At 55.6% G+C, this 25,306-nt stretch overlaps 8 protein-coding genes across 8 annotated transcripts; 4 read left to right on the forward strand and 4 right to left on the reverse strand.

Annotated features, from left to right (window-relative positions):
• Positions 1-3,173: 3,173 nt before the first annotated feature.
• On the reverse strand, positions 3,174-6,101 carry SPSK_00690 (uncharacterized protein; the record flags this gene model as incomplete). Its single annotated transcript, XM_016727640.1, has 1 exon — positions 3,174-6,101. The coding sequence occupies one exon, from the start codon at positions 6,099-6,101 to the stop codon at positions 3,174-3,176; it is 2,928 nt and encodes a 975-aa protein (XP_016584239.1).
• A 1,000-nt stretch (positions 6,102-7,101) lies between these two features.
• SPSK_00706 (nitrogen permease regulator) lies at positions 7,102-9,527 on the forward strand (the record flags this gene model as incomplete). The annotated part of the gene is made up of 2 exons (XM_016727655.1): positions 7,102-7,147; positions 7,213-9,527. The coding sequence occupies 2 exons, from the start codon at positions 7,102-7,104 to the stop codon at positions 9,525-9,527; spliced, it is 2,361 nt and encodes a 786-aa protein (XP_016584240.1).
• A 246-nt stretch (positions 9,528-9,773) lies between these two features.
• On the reverse strand, positions 9,774-11,914 carry SPSK_00726 (tyrosyl-tRNA synthetase; the record flags this gene model as incomplete). Its single annotated transcript, XM_016727674.1, has 2 exons — positions 9,774-11,559; positions 11,625-11,914. The coding sequence occupies 2 exons, from the start codon at positions 11,912-11,914 to the stop codon at positions 9,774-9,776; spliced, it is 2,076 nt and encodes a 691-aa protein (XP_016584241.1).
• A 687-nt stretch (positions 11,915-12,601) lies between these two features.
• SPSK_00895 (succinate dehydrogenase (ubiquinone) membrane anchor subunit) lies at positions 12,602-13,279 on the forward strand (the record flags this gene model as incomplete). Its single annotated transcript, XM_016727838.1, has 2 exons — positions 12,602-12,764; positions 12,909-13,279. The coding sequence occupies 2 exons, from the start codon at positions 12,602-12,604 to the stop codon at positions 13,277-13,279; spliced, it is 534 nt and encodes a 177-aa protein (XP_016584242.1).
• Positions 13,280-18,156: 4,877 nt separating this feature from the next.
• Positions 18,157-19,271, forward strand: SPSK_00833 (uncharacterized protein; the record flags this gene model as incomplete). Its single annotated transcript, XM_016727780.1, has 2 exons — positions 18,157-18,909; positions 18,939-19,271. The coding sequence occupies 2 exons, from the start codon at positions 18,157-18,159 to the stop codon at positions 19,269-19,271; spliced, it is 1,086 nt and encodes a 361-aa protein (XP_016584243.1).
• A 593-nt stretch (positions 19,272-19,864) lies between these two features.
• SPSK_00840 (cleavage and polyadenylation specificity factor subunit 4) lies at positions 19,865-20,956 on the forward strand (the record flags this gene model as incomplete). The annotated part of the gene is made up of 1 exon (XM_016727786.1): positions 19,865-20,956. The coding sequence occupies one exon, from the start codon at positions 19,865-19,867 to the stop codon at positions 20,954-20,956; it is 1,092 nt and encodes a 363-aa protein (XP_016584244.1).
• A 501-nt stretch (positions 20,957-21,457) lies between these two features.
• Positions 21,458-23,224, reverse strand: SPSK_00755 (uncharacterized protein; the record flags this gene model as incomplete). Its single annotated transcript, XM_016727703.1, has 3 exons — positions 21,458-22,507; positions 22,579-23,106; positions 23,189-23,224. The coding sequence occupies 3 exons, from the start codon at positions 23,222-23,224 to the stop codon at positions 21,458-21,460; spliced, it is 1,614 nt and encodes a 537-aa protein (XP_016584245.1).
• Positions 23,225-23,900: 676 nt separating this feature from the next.
• SPSK_00846 (uncharacterized protein) lies at positions 23,901-24,950 on the reverse strand (the record flags this gene model as incomplete). Its single annotated transcript, XM_016727792.1, has 3 exons — positions 23,901-24,682; positions 24,736-24,838; positions 24,900-24,950. The coding sequence occupies 3 exons, from the start codon at positions 24,948-24,950 to the stop codon at positions 23,901-23,903; spliced, it is 936 nt and encodes a 311-aa protein (XP_016584246.1).
• Between the last annotated feature and the right edge of the window lie 356 nt (positions 24,951-25,306).

Below are 25,306 nucleotides of genomic sequence, written 5' to 3' on the forward strand. Positions count from 1 at the left end.
ATCCCATCCGAAGTCTTCTCTTCGCAAACGCGCGGCGCACTGGTATGCCCTTTTTTTTTGCGTGTCTGTGACTCCAAGCCGAACAGATCCTTCGCTTGCATAAGAACAACGGCTCTAGATTTCAGTTGGTGAGATACTCGCATCGACAAAGGGTTGAGGCAGTTCCTCGTTGCCTCGCTGCCTGGCTTCCGTGCCGTCCCTGCCCTGGCCTGTACCTGAATGGTAGCGGTTAACCGCCCCACGTATGCAGCTAAGGTTACTGGCTCAAGGAACATGTCGTTCAACGGACAAAGCTGGGCCAGGCCGAGCCAGAAAATACAACGCGGCGCTGATCACATCATTATCACCTCGATCGCTGCTTTCACCGTCTCTTTGTACAGAAGTACGTTTCCAGGCTCCACCAAGCCAGACCTCCAAGTACCACCACCCGCCCCACCTACGACCGAATAATATGCACAATGTACAACATACTTGGGCAGCTGCTCTGTACGCCACCCGTTGAGAGCATAGATACCATTGACCTTCGGAACTAAGCTTTCCCTGGCCTGTCACTACTTTGTATCCAGCTTTGCCACGGTCTGGTTTTCTCTCCTACTGCTGTCATCCACCAGTGTGCGTGGGAGGGAACCACAACCACATTGCTATCAACAACACAATCGAATATGAGTTCCACATCATGAACACCATACCACATTGTACAAGTATACGTCACTCGCGTACAGTGGGGCGTCACTGGCACTCACATTATTTCGAACCTGGTCCGGCCAGAACATAGAAGCGTCTACCATAGTTTCTGGTGTGCTCCCCGCCCGCGATGCCAACGGCCATGGCATGAACTTTTCCCGGGATTACTTGACTCTTGTCTAACATGAAACAAGGCAAAATGTTTTGAGCCTCGCCTTCTTTCTCGAACCCGAGATATAACTGCATTTTCCACTGTCACCGCTTGTCTTTCTCTCGCCAGTGGCCAGGTGAAGAACAAAATCACATATCGCTTTGTGATGGCCTTTTATGGTGTTTACGAGGCACTTTGCGTTCATTTTTCAACTCCTTGTGTGGCACACTCCTGCAGTTCTTCTGCCTCGCTTCTTCTCCTCGTTTCACGGCATAATCTGGTTGTTTGACAGCTGTCTTGCTGATGTGCATTGATACTGAATACTTCTGTCGTTTGCCGTGAGGAATGAAAAAGTCTAAACTTCCCTCTGGTATCGAAAGCTAACTGAGGGAGCAAAGTCGGGAGCTGTCTGGGAGGATCACACTTCAGAACTCTCGACACAGTGTTGTTCTAGACCTCAATTTTAGGCTGCTGACAAGCATACGATATTTATGTATATTTTATTTGGCGTACATCAGAAATACTTCAGACTTGGACAATTCTTTTTCACACATGCACTTCCTCTCATCCGTCGCACTCTTGGACCGTGCGACAACGCACCTGTATTTTGTACCTTCGCGCGGACAGCTAATGCATGTCTCATATGTTACCTGCGGGACATAAAGAGGATTTTGATTTGCATTCAGACTGTTTCATACTCGAAATACTTCGCCGCCTGTCCAGCCCACGGCCTTCTGGCTTATATGCACTGCAACATACGGTGGCTGTTCTCTGGCCGCCGGCAACGAGACCCGCCGACCTGCATCGGCTACTTGTTTATTCTATTCTCGGATTAAAATCCGGAACTATTTCCACTCATGCCCAACGCAAGTCCAGACGCGGCCCATGGCAGTGCCAGGTCAGGATGCCTGATTCACTCATCCATTTGGAAGAAACTTCCGGTGCCCTGTCATAATTGACGGCATCTGAGATGCATCTTGTTGGTGTGTGCCTTGCTCTTATGCCGCACCAATATGCATCAGCAGGAATGCTTCTCGATGAACAAGTCAGACAAAGAATATCCTTTTTTTTTAAAAAAATCTCCGGCAGGTTAGTATTCGGCCAGGAAGCCTCGACCATCATTCATTCTATCGAATACCGGAATGTGCCTTGGCAACAAGCTCGCGATACGGCTGATGCACCCCTTCTTGTCCTCTTGCAGCCTACCGCAGCAGTTTGTTTTTCAATCTGTTTTAACGCGTCATCGGAAAACGTTCAAGACAACATCTAGAACCTCGTCGTCGGACATCACATATTTCTACATCTATCCATCACACTTTCCATGTTGTCATGAGCAGAGGACGGCTGAGTAGTGAAGCGGGAGCAAGCGGAGCCCAATGCATCTGGTGCATTCAGAGTGCAGCAATCGTGCATCCGTGCTGCAGGGCGTTAGTGTGCTTCCTTTCCACGCATATTCCACCGTTCGCCCAACCTCGAAATCATAAACAGCAGAGATACGTACAGCTTCCGCCTTTATCTTACACGCTCTACTCTTCGTTATCCTGTAGTACACCGCTTTCCTATGCTCTGCGAGGATTCGGGGTTCAAGTTTTCGGCGTTCTTCTTTGTTTTCTATCAGTGCACTGCCATGGACGTGTTCAGAGCGCATTATTAGTTGCGATTCTGCTGTCATCCATCACACAACGGTTGCAGAAATTCTTACACCGGATGGACGTCCGAAAGGCAGCTCATCGACGTGTGTGCCAATAACAACTATCGAAATTCCCACCTGCTTCATTGCGGCTTCTAGTCAGGGAGAAGCAATTTGTTAGTTGGTGAGACTGTTTTTCTCGTCTCGACTTACACAATTTCGGGTCTGTCAATAGTGGAATAACGGCTGTGCATCTGACGTTTGCCGCCAGGACACTTCCGAAACTAGGTTTGGGCACCAAAACACGACGTATTACAACGTCAGGGTAGACGTTCACCCTCGCAGAAAGAGAACTGATGACAACAAGCAACACAATTCAATGATACGTATGAAGTGGGTATCCATATTAAGACATTGATATATACATTGGGTGTGCAAAATGACAGGACCATGATGAAACAGGGAAATGATATCATTAAGGGTATCGAGGAAAGAACGAAACAAGCCGGCGAGAGCCGAAAGGCAGCAATGACGTGTGAGATATGCAAAACGATGCAGAAAACCAAATCATTGCATAAAACGGGACAAGTATCAAGGTACCGGGGCCATGTTGAGATGGCCGTCGTTGTCGGGGGAAAAACGCGAAAAGAAACACGCACAAACGCTTCAGACAACATGGGTGCACGGAGTACACGAGGAGAGTGCATATTACCAAAACTGGATACGGACAATGGAAAACAACATGTTCTGCAGAACGTGCACAGACACGGCCACGCTCGTCGGCAGCAGCTCCGGCCACACGGCCAGGTCCATCTTGCCCTCCCCGACGACGCTGAGGTCGTAAAAATAGCGAATCAGGCCGGACACGATGAAGGCGGCAACCAGCTCGCAAGCCCACGTAATGCTCGAGGCATACAGCGTAAAGGAAAACGTGTAGCCCGGCCCACCATCGAGGCCGTCGTCAAAGGCAAAGTAGGGGTAGACGTCGCGATTGGGGCCAAAGTGGAGGACAAAGAGGCTGCCCAAAAAGGCGAGCATACTGGCATTCTCGGCGACAAAGCGCACAAAGATGTTGCGCACACAGACCTTTTGAAAGGCGTTGTAGGTCTGAGCGTTGAGGCCGAGGGCGACGAGCAGCCGGTGGGTCCAAGAGGACATGAGCAAGGGGCTGATGACAATCAGGGTGGTGGACGACAGGACTTGCAGCAGGACAAACTGCGAGGGCGAGCGCAGGCGCACGTACAAGGCACGCACGTAGGTCTGGTAGGTGAGCATAAAGTAGAGCTTAAAGACCCAGCCGAGCGGGTAGCTGCCGACGCGCTCACCCTGGCGGCCGCCCAGAATCCACCCGGTCACGGCGTCGAGCAAGAAGACGGTCACAATCCAACCGTAGACGTAGGCAACAGTATAGACGGTGGCGTGCTGCAGTGTGGGAAGGGCGGCTAGGAAGAGTGACGCCGATGCCTCGCCGAGCTCGTATACGAGAAGCGACATGAATAGGGCGCTCATAAGCCACAGGAAACGCACAAAGCTGGTCGGCAGCCAATGGCCTCCTCGGCGAGACGAGGCTACGGCTCCCCCGACTACAGCTGAGGATGAACCAGGGCCAAAGGGAGGCTCAAGTTGGCTGGCAAACGGTGGCAGGGTGGGCAAGGTAGACGATGATGGTCCAAGAATGTCCCCGCCAGGTGTATTTTTTGCAAGACGCGACGGTTTCACGGGCGATGTCTTCGCACTCGCACTTCCTCCGCGGCTGCCACCCAAAAGTGCCGACGTCTCAAGATCGTGTTGGCCGAGAGCGACCTCGGCATGTTCGTGGTGCATGGCCGGCGACGGCGGCGCGCTCTCAGCCCGGCTACGGCGCCCAAAGAGACCCACGCGAAACCGCCCCTTGGGTGTTGAAGAGGTGGCCTCCGCCGCCGCCGTCATGTGGCGCTGGTAGTTCAGTTTCTGCTGTTGCTCTTCACGCCACCGCCGGGGTAGCGTGTCCGCTTCGCCGGCCCACCGCGCCGAAGTAAATATACGCTGTGTATCCGACAAGGCGTGCCGGATCATGCGATGCCGCTCGTGCAGCAGCAGCAGCACAAGAGCCGCAGCCACAGGCATAGCCATTACGGCGAATGTCCACGTCACCCATGCGGTATTGTGGCTGGCCAAGAACTCGGCCGCGGGTACGCTCGTAAATAGCACGGCGGGCATGGCCAGCGAGAACGCAGCCAGCAACGACACACTCAGTGGGAAGCCGAGCGACGACGGCCACCAGTTGAGACTGTAAAGGTTGAACACTTTGGTGATCCAGACGAGTGCCGTGATGTTGTAGGGGCCGTAATACGCAAGCAGGAAGAACCAAAAGTGGATGCGCACACGAGCCTCGCCGTGGCCTGGTGTGCGGTGCTCGCCGCGCTTGCCGTCGTCTGCATCCAGGTTGTCACTTAGTGGGTACTGCGGAAAGGGCAGCGCGCACCAGGCGATGGCAAGAACAGCGGGCACGACGACCAGCAAGGTCCAGCGGCTCCACCAGCGGTCGACGGCACGGCGCACGGTCGCATTCTTGGGTGTCAACCAAAGGTTGCGTAGGTGCCGCCCCGCGCGATAGACCGAGCGACGCACCCAGCGGACAACACGACGGCCACAGTAGCGGGAGATGCGGTAGGTGCGGCGGAGTTTGCGGCGGATGCGGCGGTGTTGGAGCTGCCGTTGGCGCTGGCGGTACTGCTGGCGGCGGATACGTTGGTTCAGGCGGTACCTTTGGGCAGCGGAGGGCCCGAGAGCACTGCTGCGGCGCCGACGGCTGTCGTTGTTGCCCTCGGAGGTGCCTCCCGGTGCCGCGACCGAGCCTCGTCGCTGGTTGCCCCAGGGCAGCCAAGCCCAACGAGGCCAGCGTGCCCGCCGCACGGTGTGGTCAATGACGCCTCGACCTGGCACACTCTTGCCACCCTCGTCTTGGTTGCCAGCCACACCAACAAGATCTCTCGGACCAGAGACCGGTCCACCCAAATCGTCGTCGACGTAGGCGGGTTCGTCCTCATATTCGTTTTCAAGGTCGTCATAATCATGGCCGCTGATATCGTTATCGTCGTCTTCGTCTTCGTCGTCCTCGTCGTACCCATCGTCATATTGTTCTACCTCGTCATCTTCCTCGTCTTCCTCGTCGTCGTCCCCAATACCATCGTAGTACCCAGCCGCCGCAATGGCACCATACCCAGTATTGTTATAGAAGCCGTGGCCAGTGGCAACGCCTGGTGTCCGCTGGCCGCGACCTTTGCCACGACTGCGTCCGCCAAGCCGGCCATACCCAGTATAGCTGCTGTAACCACTCAAACCGCCATCACTCGACGACTCGTATCCGGTCGTGTTCCGCCGGCCAAGCCGTCCACCGCCCGCGGCCGAAAACGGCGACGGCGACCGCGAGGGTAGCCGCGAGACTGGCGCGTTCCAGTACGAGCGGCTGGCGAGGTACGGTGGACGCTGCGTGGGAAGGCCTGGGCCGGCGGGCAGCAGTGGTGGCGGCGTGGCCGCAGCCTCAGATGCAGGCACAACGGCCCGAAACCGGCCGACCAGCAGCGGTGTGGTTTCGGCCCCGCGCAGACGCGGATTGTTCTCGGCACCGGGCGTGAAGGAGAAGAATTCCGGCATTTTGAGAGATGCCGTGGCCTGTATTTCCCTTTCATAAAAAGATGCTACCGTCCAAAGTCCCTTAATCCTCCGCAGTTGGATTACCGTAGGCCAAACATGGTGTGTTGAAGACGGTGTGATTTCCTTATCTTCCGTGTGTCGTTTGCCGTCTGTCGTCGTTTGTCGTCTCGTTTTTGGTTGTCGCAATAAATCTGACCGTGATCGGACTGGTCGGCTGGTTGTCTGCACGTGTGCAGTGTGAGAGGTAATATGGTGTGGGTGATGTGGTGTGGGAAAAAGATAGACATATGCTTGGAAACTGGGAGGCGGGAAAGCACCAGCTGAGCAGATCGTTCGTTCCTGCCCCTTGCGTGGAAACAGCCGCCGTAACCAGACCCTTAATACGACGGTGTTTTCAGTCCAGGTGCACCTTCCCCCACTATCCGCGCACTAGTCTGGCCCGTGAAAGTGGGCCTTGCAAGGCTGGCGCTGTGCAAAGGAAGGCACATGCATCTCATCGAGTTCGAGCCTCGAAATGAGTTTACTTTCATTCCTCGTCGTCACTATCCGCCTGTTGAATCGACCAAACTACTTTCCATTTCTCAAACTATACGTATTTCGAGGTAGCACGAAGTAAAAAATGAACAAAGTGTAAATGGCCGCAAGAGAAAGAACAGGCCCAAATGCACGACCGTAACGCCCTACCACGTGACGTAGTTCGCTACTGTTAGCGCTCCCCAGAGAGTCAAACAAAGCATTAAGTAATACTCCATAGTGGGGCGGTGAACACTGGAAACTACGAAGCTTCACTTCAACCCCTCTGTTTAACATCAAATTCGACTCAAGAACTCGACACCACGAGCGATAAGCAGACCGCTAACCCTCGCCGACTCGATTGCAAGCTGCACTGTTCATCTAAGCACCGTTTCCACATTTCAACCAGGCCTCCGCGCGTTCGCAATGGCCGTGTTACAGGCATAGATCCAGCGCAATCAAGAGACAGCCTCATCCATTTGCTGGGATGACCATCCGCGGCATTTTTTATGCCCGGTTCCTGCCGCAGGAGGGTACGCTCAACGGCTGAATAGGTCGTTTACTAGAATTGTGGAGTCGGCTTCTAACGTCTTTCCAGGCACCAAGATTGTCGCGCAAAGTCCCCCCGGCTGCATCGTACCCGTGGCCGTGGCCGACGAGAGCGACGATGACTTTGACGACCGACACCGTGAGACCGGAGCCGCCTCTGCAACCGCAGCCACAGCCACAGCCACAGCAGCAGCCGGAGAACGGAAGGAGAGTGGCGATTCACTAGTCTCTCCCACATCTACGCGCGCTCTGGTCGGCGACGACAGAGACAATAGCGACAGCGACAGCGGCGATGACGAAGAGGACGATGCCACAATTACCGCAGCGGCTGCGGCAGCAGCTGCGTCGGCCCTGCTCGGGAGCAGCAGCGGCCACACACGCAATACACAATACACTCAACCCGGCACCAGTGGCCTGCCCAAACGCGGCCGCGGCAAGCCACTCGTCGACTTCGAGGTCATGCAAGAATACGTCATCCCGCGCCCGGCCTTCTTCAACCACTATCTAGCCGCCCAGGACCCCAGCGGACGGTACATCGTCCTGGGCCTGCCCGTTGCCATCCGCGACGCCAAGTACGACCGCAACGAATTCATCTTCAACTTCGGCATTGTCGTGGACGCCGGTGACGACCAGGGGCCGTACGAACGAGTTGTGCGTCGCCTTGCGTCAACATTTGCCGAGATGGAGAAGCAGAACCAGTTTCTGAGCCGCGAAGAGCTGCGCGAGCAGCAACGTTCGCGGAGCATGCTGGGACCAAGGACCGTGGCGGGAACGGGAAGTAGAATTGGCGGCATTAGCGAGTCCTGGCTTTCTCGGGGCACCAGGCCCGGCAGTGGCCTGCCCACCAACACCTATCCAGCAAGCCCTGCGGCTGGCATTGGCAGCCATGCATCGGGAACAGGGTCCGAGGCTGGTTCCGGCACACCCGGGTTCCACGCCATGGCCGGCGCGCTAGGAAATACCAAGGCTATCAGCAACATCGACGAGTTTCTCGACCGGCGACGCATTGCTGCACAGTCCCCTCAGACGCGCCCCAATCAACACGGTGGGGCGGGCAGCGGCAGCATTTGGACGGCCAGCACTAGCAAAGTTTCTGGTGCCAGGGCCGGAACAAGCACAAACAACATTGCCGCCAGTGCGACGGCTGCGTCCAATACTGCCATGGCCATGAACGAGCACAATGGCCACAGCCCGTACCACCGGCGGTCCATCCAGAGCCTGCTCGAGATTATCAAGGAAGACCTGAATCTGTATGGCGAGTGCATGATTCCCGTCGACGATGCCAACACCATCAACATGAAGCTGTTCCCGCTGCACCCCAACCCGCCCGCCGTTGAGGGCTGGCACGTTCCGGTCCCCAAGATGCGCCTCGCCGACACCGTCGACCCGTCGTGGGATCTGACCCTTCAGCGAGTCATTGCCCACATGGACGGCGTCTCCGACGTGCGCCGCATCGCCTTTGAGGCCGACATCTCCATGGAGCTGTGCCGCTCTGCTCTGCGCCATCTACTCTACTACGACACCATCTTACTGCTCGACATGTTCTTTTTCGGCTCGTGCTACGCGCCACGACCAGGCATCCACGATTTTGTCGCCAATGTCGGCGGAATCGTGGACGAATGTGCTCGGTATGTGTGTCTGGACAGGCAAAATCACCAGAACTACTACCAGCACGACGAAGACGTTGACGACGACGATGACAACGATGACAACGATGACGACGACGACCTTACCATTGGAGGTCACGGGGGCGGCTCGCGAATCAACATCCATAGACAACGGCCATACAGCGGTCTCTCATCAGATCTTGGCCATGGCCTCGATCACAGTCGTCGTCGCTGGCACGGACTTGACTCTGGCGACAACTCCGACTCCGACGACCGGCACGGCAACGACCACCGCCCGCTGCGTGTCAGCAACTATGACCTCGTCCGCCTCATGACAAGCTTCTGTGTAGGCCGCACCGTCACCGAGTGGCTCAAGAGCCATGCCGATGCCGGCTTTGACGTGCTGCGTTATGTCGACGTGCGCCGCCTCGTCCAGTTTGGCGTTATCAAAGGCTGCCTGTACCGTGTGCACAAGTATGTCGTCTCGAAGCAGTACCTAGCTTCGCTCGTCACGGGACGGTCCGCCCCTGACCCCATTCCGCGCCACGGCTACCGACCCAACTACAGCCGCGGCCACGACGAGCAGCAGCCACCGCTCCATCACGGCACCGCCAAAGACCCACTGCAAAGGTACACCGATGGACACCACCATTTTGACCAGATCATCACAGAGCAGAACGTGACCGAGGTCGAGCTGATTGAGCGGTTGAAACGGCTACCTCTGCCTGCCGGCGATCTGAAGATCTTGTATCGGTAGACGTGGGCTGCATATTGCAATGGTGATAGAGCATGTAAAGTATATACCAGGTCGGCGTTAGTAGCATCGTAAATAGCGTGTACAGTTTTATTTTGTTTTATTTCAATTTACAGAACGCCTACAGTGCCGTCTATAGTTGGTGTGTTGTACATATCTAACAGATGAAACAAGAAAGTGGCATGCGCTCCATGTTCATAAAGAGTGGTGTCATACAAAGCCGATCCGCCATTCGTCTCGCCGCCGTCATTAAAAGCTGGCCGTATCGTTGCCGCCGTTGCCGCCGTTGCGCCGCGCCTTTTCGGATTGCCGAGCGCGCTCGCGCTTGATGTCTGCCTCCAGGCTGCGCACCTGCGCCGGTTTCTCGTCGGGGAACACCAAACGGCCGTCGTCGGCACTGTCGGCACCGTCGGCACCGTCGGCACCGTCAGCTTCGAATGTCGCCATAAACGCCTGCTTCTCAGTGCCTGTGAGTCGGCGGTCCTTGTTCTTGCCGCCGTAGCCCGCCTTTGACGCCGACTTCTGCTCGTCCTCGGCCAAGTCCTCACGTAGCGACTTGAGCTGTTCCCGCAGCTGCCGCACTTTACCCGTATATGGCTGGCCCGGGTACGTGCGGCCCGAATCGGCCCACTCCTCGTCGCTGACAATCTCAATCACGCGCAGGTTGTGCTGCCCGCGGCGCAACACCATGTACTTGTCATCGATGATAAAGTTCTTGGTGTCCTCGGGGTACCACAGGTGCACAGGCGTAAAGTCGAGCTGCGTCAGCGGCATGCCCTTGTTCACGTGCGCCGCTTGGCCCGGTGACGCGCCGACGTAGGCGCCTTTTTGGATCGCCACGCGGTTGCCCTCGGACACACTGCCGACCAGGCCGGCTGCATACAGGATGCGCGCGACCTTGCCGGCCTCGAAGAGCGACCGCGGCAGCTGGATGTCGGCCTTGGGCGCGGTGTTCAGTGTCACGGGGTGTTTGCCGTCAGGTGCTCCGCCTTGTCCTGCGGCCGCTGCCTCCAGACTGGCACCGTCCTGCTTCTTGCCATAGGTAGCGAGGTGCCTGTCGCGCGTCTCGTTGGCCTCGGCCGTGCCGTGCACGAGCGCCACAACTTCGTACGCCAAGGCGTGCTGAGCGACGCGCTTGCTCGGGTCCGCTGTGTGCTCGGCCATGATGCCCGTAATGTGCTCCAAGGGCATGAACGTAAAGAGGCGCAGCAGGTGCTCGACGTCGGCATCGGGGCGCCGCACAAAGTAGCCGTACAGGTCAAAGCTGGCCGTCCGGAATTTGTCCAGCCAGATGGCGTTGCCAGCGCTCTTCCCGAACTTGGCGCCCGCGCTGTCGGTCAAGAGCGGCACGGTGAAACCGACGGGGTCGTGCATGAGCCCCGACGGCAGCTGCTGGGCCGGGTTGGGCTCGGAGGCACGGATGATCTTGAAGGCGTCGGCTCCCGTGACAATGTTGCCGTACTGGTCGGAGCCGCCGATCTGCATCTGCACGCCCTGCTGGACATACATGTGCCACCAGTCCCATGCCTGCATCAGCGGGTATGTGAACTCGGCAAAGGACATGCCGTCGCCCTGCGTCAGCTTGCGCTTGACCGAGTCGCGCGACAGCATGGGCCCAATGCGCAGGCCCGCGCCCAGCCGCTGCAGCACCTCGAGCAGTGGCAGCTTGTTCCACCAGTGCCCGTTCTGCAGCACGCCTCGACGCCACGCCCAGGTCTTGACATAGCCGTACCGGCGCGCCTGCTCCTCGACGTTGGTCCACAGCTTCTTGAGCTGGAAGTGGATCTTGACCATGTTCATGGCCACAACGGCATTCTTCATCTCGTCGCGGCTCTTCAGGCGGTCCGTCGGGTCGCCAATCTTGGCCGTGGCGCCGCCAATCAGCGTGACGGCGCGGTAGCCGTTCATGTACATCCAAAAGAGCGGCATGAGCGGCAGCAGGTGGCCGACGTGCAGCGACGGGGCTGTGGGGTCGATGCCGACGTAGGCGCCGATGCGCTTTTCTGTGAGGAGTTTGCGGATATCTTCGCGGGTTCTGTGCGCACTTTGTCAGAAACGCCCTAGCCACGCGCAATTTTCGTCCCTTCCACAGCCACTTACCCTGCCACATCCTTGACGTATCCGCGCTCTTCAAAGACATCCCACATGGCCTTGGCCTCGCCGGCCTCAATCTTCAGTGCCCTCTCTTTCCATTCGTCGTCGGCCTCCTTGATCTTCGCCGTGTACTTGGGCCCGTATTTGGCAAATGCCTTGCCGGTCATTTGCCGTCTCTGCTGTGCTTGTACTGGTTGCCTTCGCCGCTGCTGTGTCAGAATAAGCTGTCGGGCGCATCGCCGGCAGATCTCGGCGCCGGGCGACGGCCACCCCCGAACAACGGCCGGGAGCGACATTGTCAGTGTCAGTAGCCGGCTGGAGGCAAAGTGTGATGCCGGATATGGTGTGTCCCTCTGTCAGCCCATGTACTGCACGATTTCGCCCGCTTCCCCTATTCTGTAGGCAAATTGGCGTGTATCGCGTGTTCTGCGTCGCTTTTGGTCTTTCGTCAGATGTGTATTCCGTCCCAGCAAACAGCTCCTAACCAAAGCTTCAACTTTTTAAAGCGGGTCCTTGTAGCTTCTCACCACTTCATTGGCTCGCGCGTGGCTTTGGCATGTGCTTCGGAGAAACCATATCGCGGCCCCGCCGTCGCTCCTTCCCCCATTCTCCTTCTTCCCATTCCCAGATGTTCTCCGAGCCTTTCCCCACCTTCCGAACCCACACGGGCCAATCAAGCATGTGCGAATTGCGATTCTCATCAGTCATCCTCGGGCCAAGTGCAAGTGCAAGTGCAGGCGTGCCTGTTTTCCTATGAATCTCGGCTTCCGGCTTCTTCCCTTTTCGCCTACCCAAATCCCAATCGTCATTGCGTTTTCTCCAACGCATCCAATACAACGCAAACACGACACGGGCTTTTCTTGATTACGACCACGACGACCGTCCATTGACATCGCCGCTCCGTCCAATTCACAATCCTCTTTTCCTTGTCACCCTTTCCGCCATTCCCCTCCTCTTCCCATCAACATCGTCACATCTTCGCCATGGCCTCCATCGCGCGCACTTCTCTGCTCCGACAGGCCGCCACCGCGTCCCGGATGGCCTCTGTCCGTCCCGCCTTCCAGCAGCAACCCCTCTTCCAGACCACCGCCCGGATAGCCGCGTTCCACGCCTCGAGTAGACGGAACTTGCTGCCGCCACCGAAGCGTATGTGCCTGTCCTGAATCCGGCGCATGTGATCGACCGGAGCAAGCCTGTGCTACGTGCACTGTTACTTTGCAACGCATTCATGTACAGACCATATACAAGTTGCATGTTATACATGTTCTCGCTAACACCTTCCCCTTGCAGAGGTCGTCATCGGTGGTGTCAACGATGCCGCCCCCGTCCCGGCGCCCAACCCCAGCCACGGCTCCTACCACTGGACCTTTGAACGCCTCGTCGCCGCCGGCATCGTGCCCCTGACCGTCGTGCCCTTTGCCGCCGGCTCGCTCAACCCCACCACCGACGCCGTCCTGTGCGCCCTGCTGCTCGTCCACTCGCACCTCGGCCTCCAGGTCCTCGTCACTGACTACATCCCCGAGAAGCGCTTCCCAACGGCGCGCAAGGCCGCCTCGTGGGGGCTCAACGCTGTCACGGCCCTCGTCGGCCTGGGCCTGTACGAGTTCGAGACGAACGATGTCGGCGTCACAGAGCTTGTCAGCAAGCTGTGGCACGCATAAGGATGCATCGGTAGAAATGTCGTACGGTGGATCCCAGCAGTTTAAATAAAAGAGAAGGATTACAAAAACAATATAAAAACTTGAAAAGCTAGGAAAACTCGACAAAACGACAGGCGCTCGAGAACGGAAGGCATCATTACTGGCATTTCTTATGTGGAAAACCCCGGCCGAGATGTTTGCTGTTCTGGGACTTCTTTTTGTGTAAATATAACCAAACGAACTTTTTTTTTGTGTTTGTGGCAAATAGGCAGACGGTCATTTTATTTATTCAAAATAATTCATAACAAATCTTTCAAAAAATACGACACGTGAGTTGGAAGATGCAGATCGCAAAGATGCCTTCTGAATATTAACCCCCTTCATCAACTGCCAATGTCGTGTCTCTGATGGCAACTTCGGCTTGACAAGATCCAGAGGCGACGTTGGTATTGTGAAAGGGAAGAAGCCGCAGTGTCTGGTCTGTTCCTCCTAGGTTGATTCTGAGCGGTTTGAGATCGAGAAGTTACGGCAGTTGATAAAGAACGAGTCTGTTCAACTATCATGCTGTTGACATTGGCGGTTCACAGTTTAAGGTCATTGCTCAAGGACAAACATGAGTGTGCAGTGTCTTGTTGGAATACACTTCGTGTTTTGGTGGAAAACCACAATGGATTATAAAATGGCGATACGTATCGAGTCAAACGCAGTATTAAGGTCACGCTCCTAGTATGTTTGAGTATTGTAACCTGCCGGGAGCCGATACAACCTGTATGTTTGTAATGCTTACGATGGCCTGTCGTTATTGTTCGAGATACGGATATGTCACCTTGAGAAGATCCTTGTCATTCGACTACCGAGGCTCGAGGTGGGTATTACGTCGTAATTACTACGGATGAAATCTCGCAAATACGGTGTTTTGGCCGGGATATGGCCTATTATCTTAGACAGATGAAGGGAACGGCCGGTTCGAGATTGGAGACGGGATGATGAAACTGATAGCACAAAGAATATAAGAAGGCAGCAGGGAATGTAATTCGTAAAGGAACAACAATTGCCATTGATACAGCACGAAACTGATACATGACCCGGCCGTTCCCTTCAACTAACTTCAAATGGAGCAAAATCTCCGGTAAGCGTACTTGACCTTAACCATAATAAAAATTACTAGACAAACAGAGACAACGTCGGCGCAAAGGAGGGCTCGCGGTAGCCGGTCCCTTGAAATTGGGTCACTCACAAACTATTTCTACTACATTGTAAGCGGCCTTGTCAACAACTTCTTAAGTGAAAGCATACGGTGCCAGAATCCTGCAGCACAGTCTCACACCCGATTATTGGACACGGCAGATCCGCACCTTCCCGTCATTCCCGACGTTCCCGCTCGGCACTGAGGTTGGTTGAAACTGTACTTTCCATTACAAAGCCATTTGTGCCAGGAGTATCTAACAATGCACAATGACTATTTATGAGAGACTGCAAGGCTCAATGAATATCATATTACAACAGATAAAGAATATAGATTACACTCTCTCAATGTTCTGTATGCCGTACGCGGACGAAGAAAATAAAGACGCTCGAAACATATGTAAAAGAAAAAGAAACTATGGGTGGCTGCGAAAGGACAAGCCACCAACACACGAAGCCTAAACGGACGGCAAAAGGTAGAATGTCCCGGGACCCTGGTTCATTATGTGACATTAGAAGCGGACGAACGTAACCTGGTCCGTGTCTTGGCGACTTGCGGATAGCACAACTTTCCTGGGATTGCTGAATTGGGGTTTTTGCACCGAAGCAAATCGTTAAAAACAGAGCGTCGTAAAATGCAAGATAAGAGAAACAATACAAGGTCAGGAAACAACCCTGGCCAACTCCCGGAAGCTTGACCCAAGAGTGGACAACGGCTTGCGGAAAGTGTACGCGTAAGAATACGACCGAGCCTCCCCTGGCTTTCCGCAACACATGCTTCGTCAGATGTTTTCTATGGAATTGTTTTAGAAGTGCAGAAACAGAGGTGCTCTTCCCCGTCACACTCGATCCTGTCCTCTCCCTGCAGCACCTGTCGGGACCGATCCCCGGCGTAGCATTTTGTCTAACAAGGGGCGCTCGACCGGTGAGCGACAAGTGCGTCTTGCGCCCACGAGGTGCGTCCTGCGAGGTAGGTAGTTGCAGGAAAAAAGGACAGAATGCCAATATCCCCCCACGAGGGCCGGGTTTGGGTGATCTGCGAAACATGGAGCGAGAGATACTTTTGTTTCTCCTCTTTCTCACCGCAACATCCACTTGGGCGCGATGCAACCCTCACTGACTTCACCGGCCCCCTCGCCTCGACGAATTAATTCTTTTGTACGAAATAAATATAAATGGTTCATTAATAGGGAATAAAACAGTACTTGCTGAGTAAATCGTAGAGCTTACAATACCCTCATGGTTTGTTCGTGGAACTACGCAGGCCAGAGAAGAAAACTCTGTATACAACAGAGCTCCAAATTGAAGGCAACCCTCCTTGGGAAACTGCCCCGAATTATCACTGCCACTACCGTGCTGTGTGCATGAACTAGGATGCAGAGGTGGGGCAATAATACAAAGGAGAGAGGGAAACAAAAACCAGAGATGCTAAGCGGACGGACCACGAGCCGTGTGGATTGGCATGTCGTCTACAAAGGGAAATGCCACAACACGGAATATTCCGTCATCTACAGAGTAATAAATCGTATACGTCGCCAACATGAACAGGCCGACATCGTGATTACATGACAATTCACAGCCGGGCCAGCTGCCTTGGATGAGTCGTGGACAGCGATTTCAAGGATTTAAATTAGGAGGCGATATTCGAGTTTCTTGGGTGTACCGCGGAGTACCGTACGTAGACAGCCCAAGGCGCACAAAAAAAACAATCGGGCGTAGGACAAAGCGATCCCCAGACTGAGCGACCCAGTAGGGCGACCCAGCAGAGATATTCTCTCCGGCCTCTGAGACGATGCGAGCGGAACGAACAAACGAGCCAACCAGGGCAGCGGGTCCTACGCCACCAACAGCTCCCTACTACGGCCTGTTCGTCTCGCTTAACATGGTGCAGTCAACAGGCCCCAAGTATTGTCGTTAGCGTGCATGACAAGGTGCCGGGACGAGCTTGCTGGGACGAGCTTGCTGGGACGAGCTTGAGTTTGCTGGTTGGGAGGATGGAAGAGCAGGCCAAACACAAGAGCGGGACGTTCGGCGCGTCGATGAAGACGGAGAGGAAAGCGGGAATGACGGCCGTTGAAGCTTGAAGAGCGGTTGGGAGCGAGGCTTTTAGAAAGAGAGGTTGATCTCCAGCAAATTACGGGTACAGCAAAACGGGCAGTATCCCGGAACGGTAAGGTGAAAGCATGGGAGAAGTGGAAAAAGGATGGTAGACGGAGACGAACGCGCGTAATATGCCTGATGCAAGCAAGTGATTGAGCATCGAGGGGGCGTCAGACGGAAATGAAGAGAAGTACAATGCATGGAGCAGGGAAAGAAACGAAAGAAGGAGGCACGAAGAGATTATGAGAAAGAAACCGAAGAAAGAGGGGCCAGGGGGCCCCGACAACAGGGACCGGGGCGCCGATCGCTGGGCCGGGCGTGGCCAGACGCCTGGGAACCTGACAAACGCGATGAAGAGCATCTGTCGGCTAAGCGAAGTGAGCAGAAAAGGAAATAGATAGGCGGTCAGAGACAAAACGAAACAGCGAAACAGCGAAACAGCGAAACAACGACGCAACAACGCAACGACACAGCGTCACAGCGTCAAACGCGAGTGCACAGACACGAACCAATCTCGCCGGTCGTAGACAAAGAAACACCAGGCAACACAGAAGACAAAGACACAAAGACACAAAGACAAGACAGCCACCGCCAGATGTCAAACTGTGCGACGTGGCGTCACTGTGATACGCCAGCGCCGTTGATCCCTCAGTGGCTTGAGATGTCCTGTCCTCGGCACTCGTGCTCTATTCAATGTCTGCCCACAAAAGGGGTCCTGTTTGTTTCCACTCTCAGGCCTGTGTCCGCCAGAAAGCCCACGCCTTGGACAGTTCTGGTCCCTGGAGTTTGCATTATGCAGCGAGACTGATTGGGATGTACGGTGTTGCGGAGTATCTTGTATCTTCCTTGTCCATTCGTTCCCTCCGTCGTAGCTTTCTGTCTTGTCCTGTGAGATGTAATTACGGGGTACGACATAGTGATCCATTCTATCGGGCCCTTTCGTTCTGGGATGGATTCGTTTCGACGCCTGTTGGCGCCTTTTTGACGCCTTTTTTTTTATGGGGCCCGCCCCTAACCACCCGCACCCAAACACTCGGTAACCAGCCCATTTGGCCCCCTCTTTCTCCCTGGGGCCTCTCCCACCAGGCCGGTAACCAACTGCGATATGTCGACCTTCTCGCCACCAACATCACATCGTGTCTGCTGGTGTCCTGCTACCGGGTTCCCTATTGCACAATCACCTTTTACGTCTTTCTGTTCTCTTCATGTAGTGCCATTCTGTTTAAAACTGTGTACGGACGCTATTGGTTTTTTGCCGATTCGCAAAGGGGAGCAGCTCACTATCCACACCATATTACTGTTTTGCGTGTGAAGCAGACGCCTCTATTATTCGCCCAGGAGCTCCTCTGTTGTTTTCTCTTTTCTCTCGTCGTCTCTCGTCTTTCTTGTCTCTTTTCTCTCTTCTCCTCTCTTCTCTTCTTTGCCTGTTCTCTGCTACTTTCTCTCATCACTTATTTCTCTTGTCTACTATATTTCTCTTCCATTGCCCTTTTTTTTTCTTCATTCGTAACTTTCTTTTGTTCTTCCTCTCTTTTCACTTTTCACTTTCTCGTCCTTCTTCCCTTTCTTTGTTTCTCTAGCCCCCGACCATCGTCTCACCTCACACCCACACAATGGCTTCGGTGTCCTCAGGCCAGGCCTCGACACCCATCGAGTTGGCCGACGAGCCGCCCGAGAGTGACGAGTTCGACCCCGTCGCCGACTGGGATGATCTCAACTTGCCGCCGCGAGATGCCGCCACCGGTGTCTGGCAGCATGTCTACGAGAATGGCCGCCGCTATCACCTTTATAAATACGGCCGCTATCCCATTCCCAACGACGACGCGGAGCAGCAGCGCGAGGACATGAAACATGCCATGATGCTCGAGCTGACGAACGGCAGACTGTACTTTGCGCCCATTGGCGACAACCCGCAAAAGATTCTCGACATTGGCACGGGCACGGGCATCTGGGCCGTCGAGATGGGAGACAAGTTCCCCAACGCCGAGACGATATTGGGCACAGATTTGTCGCCCATCCAGCCCGAGTGGCTGCCGGAAAACGTACGCTTCATGATTGATGACTGCGAAGCCGACTGGGCCAACGGCTCCGACTGGGACTTTGTGCACCTGCGCCAGCTCGTCGGCTTGGTCACAAAGCCGGACGATGTCGTCCGCAACATTTTCACCCATCTCAGGCCGGGCGGCTGGATCGAGATCCAGGAACTGCACGCGTACCCCTTTTGCGACGACGGCTCCATGGAGGAGCCCGCCGAAGATGGCAGCGGCGGCGACCCCGTGGCCGCCTTCTATGACTTGCTCCGCGATGCCTTTGACCTGCGCGGCATGAACCACGACAAGGCACGCGCCATGCGGGGCCGCTGCAGCGTGCCGGCTTCACCAACATCCATCTCAAGAAGCTCAAGGTGCCCCTGGGACCCTGGGCGAAGGACAAGACGCTGCGTCTCATTGGCAACTACTGCAAGACGGCCGTGCTCGATGTGCTGCCGACCGTGCTGGCCCGGCCCATGGACGAGCTCGATCTGACGCCCGTGGCCAAGCAGGTCTGGGCGGCCAAGGTGCGCCAGAGTCTGGAGGACACGAGCATCCACCGCCATTTCCACTTTTACTTTTGGTATGCACAGAAGCCGTGTGGTGATGGCACCGAGGCAGGAGACGGAACGGGAAAGACAGAACAAGGCAACGAAACGGAGCCACAGAAAGGACAACAGAAAAAGGAAGATCGATAACAGGAAGAGAAAAGGGAAAAATCCCAACATCCAGTACATATACCCCAAAGATACCCTCTACAAAGAAATAGACAATCCCATCAATCCCATCGATCTGTAACAGCACGTCTGGAGTCACATGGAGTCGCTGTAGTTGACAGCTGCTGGGCTAGCAAATTTGTAGAGAAGACGAGCAGACGAGCAGCATTCTACATTCTGAACTGGAACCAAACCAGTTCGTTTCAAATTAAAAATAAATTAATAACAAAAAAAAAAACACGATAAATCGGTGAGGCACTGTGCTGTGGTACAATGCCCAGCGAAACATTAGCGCTTGTGTCGCTGTGAGGAAGCCGTCGGCATTAAAGATTACGTAACACTCGCCACCACCCAAAAGGTGTACGGGCCGCCGCCTGTTTGCGGACGCGAAAGGCTCAAGAACAAAGCTCTCCAGCTTTCGTGGAGCTGTGTGTGGAGAATTCAACTGCGCTCCAAAAAGAACAAAACCGCAACCTCACGACAATTGCAACGAACCAACGCCCAAATATTGCGACACTACTCCCATTATCTTACGAATCGCACTTTACAAGACCATCACTCACCACACGCAAACCATGGCTGCTGCCGTCCAGCGGCCAGGCGCAAGTGCCGCGCCGAACGAGTCGCCCTTGCAAGCCGCCACCAACCCGTCCGGCCGCCTCGCTGCCGGCATGCTTGTCCGCGGCGCCGGCAGTGCTCCGTCCCACTACGCCTTTGCTTTCACGCCCTTCCTCCAGACCACATACAAACACGGCCTGCCCGCCGACCGCCCCGTCTGCCGTGCCTACAGCACTACCGGATCCTGTCCGCTGGGCTCGCGCTGCCCGGACCGCCACCTCGCACCGGCCGCGGCCGCTGCCGCGATTGCTGCCGGCGCCACCTACACGCCCATCGGCGGATCCGGAAGCAGCCAGCACCACAGCGGCGGCCGCGACCAGGGCGGCTTCAACTCCCTCGTCTGCAAGCACTGGCTGCGCGGCCTCTGCAAGAAGGGCGAGGGCTGCGAGTTCTTGCACGAGTACAACCTGCGCAAGATGCCCGAGTGCAACTTCTTTTTGCGCAACGGCTACTGCAGCAACGGCGACGAGTGCCTCTACCTCCACATCGACCCCCGCAGCAAACTGCCGCCCTGCCCAGACTACGACAACCGCGGCTTCTGCGCGCTGGGCCCCACGTGCCCCAAGAAGCACGTCCGCCGCAAGGCCATTTGCCCCTACTTTTTGGCCGGCTTCTGCCCCGACGGCATGCGCGTCTGCAAAGAGGGCGCGCACCCCAAGTGGACGTCCGTGGCGATTGTCGCGCCGCAGGTCGCCGCCGAAAAGGCAGCAGCCGAGGCTGCGGCAGCCGAGGCGGCCCTGCGCGGCGAGACGCTCGACGAGAGCGGCCAGCCCGGGTCACCGTATGCCGGAGGCGACGATTACAGCATGGGCGGCACCAACGACCACCTCCAACACGATACGGACAGCCACAATCAACACCAGAACCAGTACCAACACCAATACCAACATTATGGCGGTGCCGACGATGCCAGCAGTATTGCAGGCAGCGACCGGACATCACGGGGCGACCACCGTGGCGGGTTCCGGGACCGAGGCCGCGGCGGCCGTTGGCGTGGCCGCGGCGCTGGTGGGCGTGGTTTCCGTGGACGGGGACGAGGGGATCATTAATGCGTTGCGAGGAAAGGGTTGCGAAAGCTATCTATATTGTACGCGTTTGTGGGCTAATTTTGTGTTATTTTGTGAACCATCATTTTTATCAAAAGACGGTAAACTTTGTCTCCATTGTATATGTATGTACGGTTTGGTACTTTCTCAGCAAGCGAATCATTTGCAACAGAAATAATGGAAAAGGCGAGGAAAGGCAGTATGCAGGACGCCACACACGAAATGTAGGAGAATAAAAGGTTCCATTAAAGGGGAGAGTATATGAAAAAAAGCATCCTCTGTAAATAATTTACAGAACATGCTTCCCAAAAATAAGAATGAATGTCTAAATAAGAGATCGTTTAATGGTCGAACCAATATGGTTGGACTTAATATTGTGCCTACCCTGTGTCGTATTCGTTTTCAGATGTTGCGTCGTAGAGTCGTTATCGAACAGCTTGTGCATGTCCCGTAATAGTTGTGTTTGTCAACCGTATATCACCGTAGATGAAATCAGTCCCCCATTTACTGCCAGATGTGCGAGTCGCCCACCTCCGAGCCCACAGCAATCACACCATTGGCCGCCCCTCGCTTGCTGCGGCGGCCGGGCGACGGACTGTCGCTGTTGTTGGACACCACCGATGACGTTGCAGTTGGCGGAATCGGCGCCTGGTACCAGGCGCTCAGGTCCTCCACCTTGCGCACGCCCATCATCCACGCCACCAGGCCCCGCGGCACAAAGCTGCCCACGAACCCGTACAAGTCCGCACCCAGGCCAACCCGCACAATCGCGTTCGTGTTGGACCCGTCCAGTACGTCAAACACGGCATGATGCAGGTCGTGCATCGACGTACCGCGCACACCACGGATCGCGCGACCACTGCCGAGCGCCGACGTGCTCTGCGCCGTAAAGTTACGGCCGTAGACGTGCCGTGCCGGTTCCGACCAAGACAGCGTCTCAGCAGCGGGCAGCGGCATGCGACCGGATATCGAACGGTGCGCTGTAACGCTCCGTGCGGGTGCAAACCCGGTGAAATCAAAGGTACCGAGTTGGATGTGTGTCACGGGGATGGCCAGCGGCCGCAGCTCGGCGGCAAGTACTTCCGTGAAGGCCGTCAGGGCCGAACAGACGGTGGACTCGGGCGCGTGGAACGGCGGGTTGACAGAGGAAATGATAGAAGGTGTAAAGACGAGCACCTTGGGCGGCGTCGGCGTCTTCTCCTTCTTTTCCTGAGACGCACTCGCGCTGGCCTTTTGGCGGATCTTGGCTAATGAGAGGCCAGAAGCGGCGGCCAGGATCGACGGCGGCTTGTCGCCGGGCTGCAAGGCCGTGCGTGCCGTTAGGAGAGGCAGGAATGCTTGAATTGAGAGGATCGGGTGAAGGAGGTGCGTGTTGAAGAGGTCGGCGAAGTTGGCGGGCGGGATTGTGGCGATGGGCGATGTCTGGTAGTTGAGCGAGGGAATGAGGATAATGCCGGTGAGCTGAAGGTGGCTGCGCTTCGCACCGGGGACCGCGGCATGGGGTGCATGGAGGTAGAGCGCGAAGCGCTCGAGGGCAGCGCTGGCGGCCGCAGTCTATATGAACGGTTAGAAAGCGGTGTACACAAAAGCGGGAGACAGCATCCAGAACGCGACTTGAGACATACGTCGGTAATATCAATCGACAGTGGTTTGATGTCGGGCCGCGACATGTGGCGGACGGCCTGTTCGTCTTCGGCAGAGCCGCACACAATGTACACCATATAGCCCCGACGCTCCATATCGAGGGCAAGCGACTGCGTCACAGGCAACGCAGGTGATGCAGCAATGACCACCACCTCACACCGAGCACCGTTCTTGGCCCGCTTTGCCCGCCGGTATTTCCGTGCCGATATTGATCGCCGCACAGCTCGGTAAGACAGTGTGCCGGCGAACAACACGGCTACGGTCGCCAGGATCTTGTGGCGCACCAGCCAGTCCTGAACACGCTCGTAGAAGCTCATGTCGGCTTTCGAGGTAAGCTCCATGGCGGTGGAACTCCGCGGCTTCGGCAGGTAGACCTTGACCTGTTCAGGAATCCACGGGGCGGAAGCCAGCTGCTCACGCAGCATGTCGGCAGCTCTGTCGAAGTTGCTGTCGACATACTGTGCTATCTCACCCGAGTATCGCCGGACTTCGCTCGAGACATTTGTGAGCTACATGTATCGACATATTAGCACAGACCCGAGGAAATGACGATCGAAAGGTATATTTTCGTGATTGTTGCATAGTACGCACCATGTCCATATACGGTTTGTTATCGTCGCTCGACATGTTGGCAGGTTTATCGTCGAACTACGGGGAGATGAGAGAAGAGAGAGGGCGGTTAGGGGGAGCGTGGTCGGGGGGTCAGGGAGAAATCATCGGCCAGCTGAACCGTGGATGAGCCGGTTGTGTCGTTGGTGTCGCTAATCGTCGCCGTCGCCTTCATGAAAGTCCAAAGACGTTTCGCTTCGAGAAGAAGAGGAGGTTCGTCGAGGAAGAGAGGACGGAAAGGCGGTGGACGTGAAAAACGGGCTCTACGAAGGGAGTGTTCCGGGGTTGGGCAGAAAAAAAAAGGAAATAAAAAAACAGCGTAAAGAGGATGCAGCACAGTACAGCGAAAGAGGGAAGGGGCGATCCACAATCCACATGCCTGCAGCGCGCCAGGCAAGGGTTTGCGTTATCGATAGAGGAAGGAACCGCCGTCTGCAATTTAAAGCGAGCAAACGTGAGGAAGGCACGAACCAACGGACGAGAGGTCCTGTGGCAATTGGTGCAATCACAAAGCCCAAAACGTCATTTGTTGCTGCTAAGGAGTTGTCCACTCCACTTTATTCTCCAGCTAGCGCAGCGCTGAAAGGTTTGTGCTCTAGGGTCTGAACTATCCCTACCAAATAGCGTTTCTCCATATAATTACTGCTTCATTGATCTCTTGGTTTTTTGCCTCACCTCATGCACACCTTCACTCTTACAGTTTCCGCGCCTGGACGCGCAGACGCACGTACTGCATGGTATGCGATCCCTTGGGCGTCCGTGTCGTGTACTCCAGCACCTCGACAATCTCGCGTGTGCACGCCTCGCGCTCCGCCTCAGGAACCGCATCCAAGAACGGCCGCGCCATCAGCCGGATCCAGCCATCGATGCCGCCGGCATCCGCGGGCGTCTCGCGCCACTCGCGCTCAATCTTCTCGACCTTCCAGCCGCCGACGCGGTTCTCCAGAATATCGCGCGCCCACGCTTCGTCGGGGAAGAACCACGGGTTTGCCTTCTTGGCCGCCTCCAAGCCGATGCGACGGCTGACGCTCGACACGACGCCCGTGACGAGCTCCGTAACGTTGCCGAGGCCGCCCATCTCAAAGACGAAGACGCCGCCGGGCTGCAGTGCGTTCTGGACGCCGTGGAAGAACTGCTCGTGCTTGGCGGTGTTGCTGAGGATCCAATGCATGGCCGCATTGGAAAAGGCCTTGTTAAACTGTCCCTTTTGCAGCTCCGGCTTGTCCACAATATCGTTTGCATCGTAGACTAGACGGCGGGGCGGTGTGTTAGCAGTGTGAGAGACAAGTGACTGTTTGGATGCGTGAGACAGTTTCACACAGTGACTCCACATGCCTTCAAATGTGCTGTTTGTGTAGCCAGCAGCCTCGACAGCTTTTTGTGAGGTCTCGATCAGAGACGGCGAGCTGTCCACGCCGTGCAGGCGGCCGGTGCCCTTGGATAGGATCTCGGCAAACTGCAAGTCAAGGACGCCGTCTAGGGATTGTTAATATGGATCACAGTCGTTGGGCAAATGACGAAATACACACCACCGCAGCCGAGATCCAGAATCACGTCGTCCTTTTGCACATCGAGCCAGCCGATGACCTTGCCCACCAGCTTGGGGACAAACGAGGCGGCATTTTGGTACTTCTATAAGTGTGTCAGCAGTTATTTACAAAACCAGCAACAAACGACAGCACGACATGATAACCGGGAAGAAGCCTGCCTCGGTGGACCAAATGTCCTTCTTTTCGGATGCCATTTTGATGGAGTGATTTTAACGGGTGTATGGCAAAGACGTAGTATGGGGTCAACATAAATCTGAGATAGGACAAGACTGGGATAGGTGTCAAGAATGAGCAGTAAAGGGGGATTGTTTACAGACAGCTTTATATATCTGTAATTGCTCAGCATCAGAAAGTGAAAGCCCCGCTTTTGGTGATGGCCTGGTTACAAACTCCGGCCATGATGATGAATTGCTAGGTCCGATTTCGGAGATCCGTGTTAGTCGACTGACACTGTTGACTATTTACAAAGTAGTACGGTAGGCCACACGATGTGTCTGAATTACGACCAAAAGGCGACCCTTGCAATCACGCTGCAGGTTATACGACATGT

The sequence above is a fragment of the Sporothrix schenckii genome, assembly GCF_000961545.1.
Source record: "Sporothrix schenckii 1099-18 chromosome Unknown Cont48, whole genome shotgun sequence".
Lineage (NCBI taxonomy): Eukaryota > Fungi > Ascomycota > Sordariomycetes > Ophiostomatales > Ophiostomataceae > Sporothrix > Sporothrix schenckii.